The sequence below is a fragment of the Pezoporus occidentalis genome, unplaced genomic scaffold (assembly GCF_034315485.1).
Source record: "Pezoporus occidentalis ecotype Australia unplaced genomic scaffold, CSIRO_AGI_Poc_V1 ctg107, whole genome shotgun sequence".
Taxonomy (NCBI): Eukaryota; Metazoa; Chordata; class Aves; order Psittaciformes; family Psittacidae; genus Pezoporus; species Pezoporus occidentalis.
The window spans coordinates 1-5,261 of NW_026912854.1; the positions used below are offsets into that span (position 1 = coordinate 1).

At 45.6% G+C, this 5,261-nt stretch overlaps 1 protein-coding gene across 1 annotated transcript; it reads left to right on the forward strand.

Annotated features, from left to right (window-relative positions):
• The first annotated feature begins 1,687 nt into the window (after positions 1 to 1,687).
• Positions 1,688 to 4,841, forward strand: RPL14 (ribosomal protein L14). Its single transcript, XM_062621190.1, has 6 exons — positions 1,688 to 1,799; positions 2,101 to 2,202; positions 2,830 to 2,924; positions 3,592 to 3,691; positions 4,037 to 4,090; positions 4,636 to 4,841. Exons 1-6 carry the CDS (start codon positions 1,797 to 1,799, stop codon positions 4,819 to 4,821), a joined length of 540 nt encoding a protein of 179 aa, XP_062477174.1. The 5' UTR covers positions 1,688 to 1,796; the 3' UTR covers positions 4,822 to 4,841.
• The last annotated feature ends 420 nt before the right edge of the window (positions 4,842 to 5,261 follow it).

The window sequence follows — 5,261 nt, forward strand, 5'->3', positions numbered from 1 at the left end:
ACAGTTGGATGAGAGCATTAAAATGTCGTCTTAAGTTGCCAAATTTCTGTGGGAGATGGTATTCTGGAACATGTACTTGCCTTACAAAACCTTTGCTTTGTGAATGGCAGGGCCATTCAGTCACAGGTTTACACAAACAGAACACGCTTGGAAGTGAGCTTCCTTGGAATTGGCAGCTACAGACCAAACTTGTTTAACAATCATTTGGACTCCCAGATGTGCTTGGATGGAGCCAGTTTCTGTTGAGGGAATGCCTTCCCCCTGCCACTCACCTCCTGTTTACCTGCAGTTCATGCTTGGCCACGCAGCCAGCTTGCCTGCCCTCGGCTACCTACAGCGGTTGCTTCTTGGAGGAGAGCTGGGGCAGTGGTGGTGGTCATGGCTTCACAGTTGGAGCTAAACCCTCCCTGAGGTGGAAGGCAGAACCCCATCAGCCACTGGGTCCTCGGCCTGTCAGCTGGAACCAAACACAGGGCTGGGAAAGCCAGTGTATTAGCAGTGATTGAGAGCGTGCATAGCTGTAGGTTGTCTTTTCACACTCTTTATTGCCTGTATATGAAGACTAATAAAACTAACTTGTGAAAAGTTAATCCAAATGTACTTTTCCTTATTATTTCCCCCCTGGTATAAATGTTTTCATCCTCGTGGACACGCTGCTCTTATGAGAGAGGTGGGAAGTCTCTGAAATGCTTTACTGGAGGGTGGAAATGTGCAAGCTGCAAAAGTGATGCTGCACAGTAGACAGTGCTCTTTATCTCCAGATTCCATACTCTTAGCAAGGAATTAAAACCAAGCCACTCTTGTGATTTTTATTTTTAAATATATATACACAACACACACAAACACATAAACTTCCACTTTTAAACATTGTTTTCAGTTAGGGACACCACTACTTTCTAGGGCTTCTTTCAGATTCAGGGCCAGAATGCAGAGCTGAAACCTTATGTGTCAAAGAGCAGCAATTCCCAGTTGCCAGAGCCAACTGATCGAGCTGCAGATGCATTAGAGAAAGAACTGTGGGGCACAGGGAATAGGACCTATAGGGAATAGAGATTGTCTAACAGGAAAAAACACATCTATGGAGAAAGAGCAGGAAATTAATCCACCAGAAGAATGAGATAAAAGATGAACTGCATAAGGCCATTGGTGAAGGGGCGGGGGGCAAAAATGACAATTTCTTACAAAGCAATACCCCATGCTGGTGGAAGAAAGCAGCAACTTGTGCTGCGTGGTGTAATGTCTCCGGAGATAACGTGCTCAAGAACAGACCGAATGTCCCTTTTGGCTGTTTCTAAACCAACTTCTCACCACCTACGGAGCCCACCGGTAACGCTGGATTTACCCCATTCCCCATGTGCTCCGTTGCACCCAGCGCGCTGCCAGGCCGCACTCCCGAACGAGGGGCCGGCTCTGCGCGGCGGTACGAACAAACACCCACGGCCCGGGCGCTATATCTCCTCCTCCCCTCGTTAAAACAAACGTCCCGTCTCGAACACGGGGACAACTGTAACAGACCGCGTCGGTTCTCCTCTACCGGAGCTCAAACACGAGCTCACACACGGGCCTCTGCCATCCTCAACGACACCGCGCCGCTCCCTGACGGTGAGGCGGAATAGAGCTCGCTGCCCGGGCATGGCGCAGCCCTTCCCCTCTCCCCCCAGCACGCAGCACGCACGCACGCACGCACGCACGCACGCCACCGTCACGCTACTCCGACGCATGCGCAGTGGCGGCTCCGGGTGGATTTCCGGGCGCTGCAAGGGAGGCTCCTTCCTTTCTGCTCGCGGGCGGCCATCATGGTACGTGTGGCCGGCGCGGGCCTCCGCGGCCCCGGCGGGCTCCCCTCGGCCTTTCCCCCTCTCCCTCCGGTGCCTTCCCGCTGCGCCTGTGTCTCCCTGCGCCCGGCTGAGCGGCTGGGCTCACGCACTCACCCCTCCGTGAGGCACTCGCCCCTCCGTGAGGGGAAGGCCGCAGCCGCCCCACTCGTGCTGGGCTGGGACCGGGCCCCGCGTGTGTCTGCGGGTGGGGATGCTGCTTTAAAGGCTGTGAGGGATTTGGGTCTGCTCTCGCCTAACTCCTGTCAATTCGCGTTGCTCCCAGGTGTTCAAACGCTTCGTCGAGATCGGCAGAGTCGCCTTCATTTCCTTCGGGCCTCATGCTGGCAAGCTGGTGGCCATTGTGGATGTTATTGACCAAAACAGGGTAAGCCGTGAGCGCTCTACCTGTGTTTTCTTCTTCCTGGCTTAATAGAAGCTTGTACATTGAGACAGCTTGTAAATAGGTTTTTCAAAGAAATAAGCAATTGATAAAATATGAAATTTAATAGTCATTTTCTGCTTGAAGCTTCCAGTAGCAAGCTTTTATCACTGGCAAGTGCTACATTCCCTTTTCTGCTACGTTTCCTAGGGGAAGTGGACAAGTGATGTTAGTTGGAATATAAAACTTATGAATGGAATGGCATTGATGTATGTTTAAAGCAAATTCTTGGACTAGGGGACTCTCCTTGCTTAATGTTCAAAGAAAAAGGGAAAAAAAAAAGGTGAAATATGTAATTTTAGTTCTGTGTGTGTTTTTCTTTTTACATCCAGTTTGTTGTGGTTTTGTTTTTTTTTTCCCAAAACCAAAGATCAGGCCTTTGAAATTATTTTTGTAAAGCTTGGGTTGTGTACATAAGATTAAACTTGAGTTTTGTCTGCTTGACTTTTATTGTAGTTTTGGACCATTGTGGTGAAGGTGCTATTCATAAAGTATTAGGAGGTTGCTGTCTAAATCAAGTATGAAGGAAAAGCGCTGGTCCAATGTGCCCCCACATGTGTTTTCCTTTTTCAGGCACTGGTTGATGGCCCCTGCAGTGGTGTCAGGAGGCAGGCTATGCCCTTCAAGTGCATGCAGCTGACTGACTTTGTTCTCAAGTTCCCACACAGGTGAATTGTTGGTGTTTTTTGACCTCTGTAGCAAACTGCTGTCATTTGATGACTGAATTATTTGATCTGATACTTGCTAAATCTAGAAGATTCATACAACATGAAGTCATTGGATTAACGTATGCACAGTAAACACTTGACAGGCTTTGTTATTGTAGTTGAATGCATTTAAGTTTGCATTACCAATATTGGCTGATAGCTGCTGTGCAGGAGCAGAGGAAACAGTGCGCTGGCCTAGGTAACCTGCAGATAGTTGTGGGGTGGATGTTGTGGGGGGAAAGCAGTTGCAGTAAATACTGTGTGCATCTTTGCCTTTGCTACTGTTTGGATCACCTTTAGACATTAAATGTATTCCCTGTGTACAGAACTGCACTGGAATTGCAGGAGTTCTTTTTAGCTTAGTTACTGTATAAATTAATTTAAAATCAGGGATTGCTGCCTTTCTGATTCCGAAGTAGTGCTAGGAATAGTACCTCGGTATGCCTTTCGGAATCACTCATCTGTGAGCCCTAGCAAAGCATTCATTAGGCCACAGAGATGTATGTGGCATTGACTTAAAGTGCCTGAAGTAATAGAGAAGGGTGATGTATGGAATTTGATGGGCCAGCATCAGAGAGAACCTTTTTATAAAGCCTTTGAAGACAATTTTGTGGCTGTTGTAATGCAGTGCTCGTCAGAAGTGTGTGCGACGTGCCTGGGAGAAGGAGAATATAAATGAAAAATGGGCAGCGACAAGATGGGCAAAGAAGATCGAAGCCCGAGAAAAGGTACAGTCTTTCACTGGCTGCATAAGACACATTGTACTGCCTCTACTTAACTAAAATCAGGTTAAATCTAATAAACTATGTGTATTTGCAGTTGCAGGCTAAGATTGAAGGTAGACGAGGCATAGATGGCTTCAACCTTTTGTAGTTTAACGGTAGATACGGTTTTGTTAAGTCATTTCTATAACCGCTCTCTTCCTGCACCATTGCTTCCCAGTGAACTAGTTCCAGATGTGCAGCTAAACCTAATTGGAAATGGTCAGGGTTACTTGTGGAATGTTTTGAAACAGAGTTGTACTACTTGTGTATGAGTATGTCAGAGCTTCATGACTGATTCTTTTCAAACAGAAAGCCAAAATGACCGACTTTGATCGCTACAAGGTTATGAAAGCAAAGAAAATGGTAAGTGTTGGAGTGTTGCTTTTTTTTGTTGCTTGTAGCTTTCACTATATAGAGTCAAATTGCAGATATTGGGAGCCTTACTGTCATAGCTGGTTTGGGTTATGGAGTGACACGAAGTATGTGAATGCTTTGAATTTTTCATGCTACTGTGGGCTTCTCCTTCAGTATTAATCACACTTGAATCCATGTGATCTGTGTGTCAGTCCCCCAGGTTATAGCTGAGGAAGGAATTACCTGCTGATGAAATCGGGTACTCTTGATGAGTTGCTGTGATAGTATTTCATTCTGTACACATACAATACTGGGATGCCCAAGTTACGAGCCAGAATGATGTTAACCATTTATCAGAACAGTTTTAGATGGAATTTGACATTTTAAACGTAACACCTGGTAAATTTTGTGACTATAGAATATAAATAAAATTGGTTAACAAAGGGTGATTATAAAAAAGGACAGAATCTGAAAGCACAGGATTTAAATTAAGGCATACTTGAGTCATTGCTGGTTTCATTCTGATGGATGGTGAACATTTTCCTTTTTTACAGAGAAACAGGATCATCAAGCATGAAATGAAGAAGCTCCAGAAGTTGGCTTCTCAAAAGGGCAAGAAGCCAGAGAAGGCGCCAAAGCCAGAGAAGGCATCAAAGGCAGAAAAGGCGCCAAAGCCACAGAAGGCACAGAAGCAGGAGAAGGCGCAGAAGCAGGAGAAGGCGCAGAAGGCACAGAAATAAAATGAACTTCTAGTTGTGTATGACTTTGTGTCTTCTGATTCTTTAAAATTAACATCTGTTTTTAAATTTTAATAAGTTCACTTTTGCATCTGACCAAGAATTGTTGTCTGTCTCCTTTATTAATAACGTCCCAGTTCTGGTGGTTTCCAGGAGTGTGGAGAAATGTTTGTCACGTTCTGTGACACCATTCAGACTGTGCTGAGTGCTCTATACCTAGTGCCAGTTGAACTCTTTGCATGCCCAGTTAATTGTCCAGATCCTGACATTTTAAAGCAGCCTGTTATGGAAACAGTTGGGAATGCACAGGATTACTTGCACAGTCTTGAGTATGAAAGGTGAGACATAATTACCCTCATTATTTCTGTATAAGCCATAAACTAAAAGTATGTGTTCTGGTTAGAATCTAAGTATGTCAGTGTTTGAAAGGCTGACATGTTGCT

Excerpts from the sequence above, each read along its gene's own strand:
- RPL14 (XM_062621190.1), top strand. Across the intron at positions 3,692-4,036 it reads AGATCGAAGCCCGAGAAAAG|AAAGCCAAAATGACCGACTT; the intron begins GTACAGTCTTTC and ends CTTTTCAAACAG. Across the intron at positions 4,091-4,635 it reads TTATGAAAGCAAAGAAAATG|AGAAACAGGATCATCAAGCA; the intron begins GTAAGTGTTGGA and ends CCTTTTTTACAG.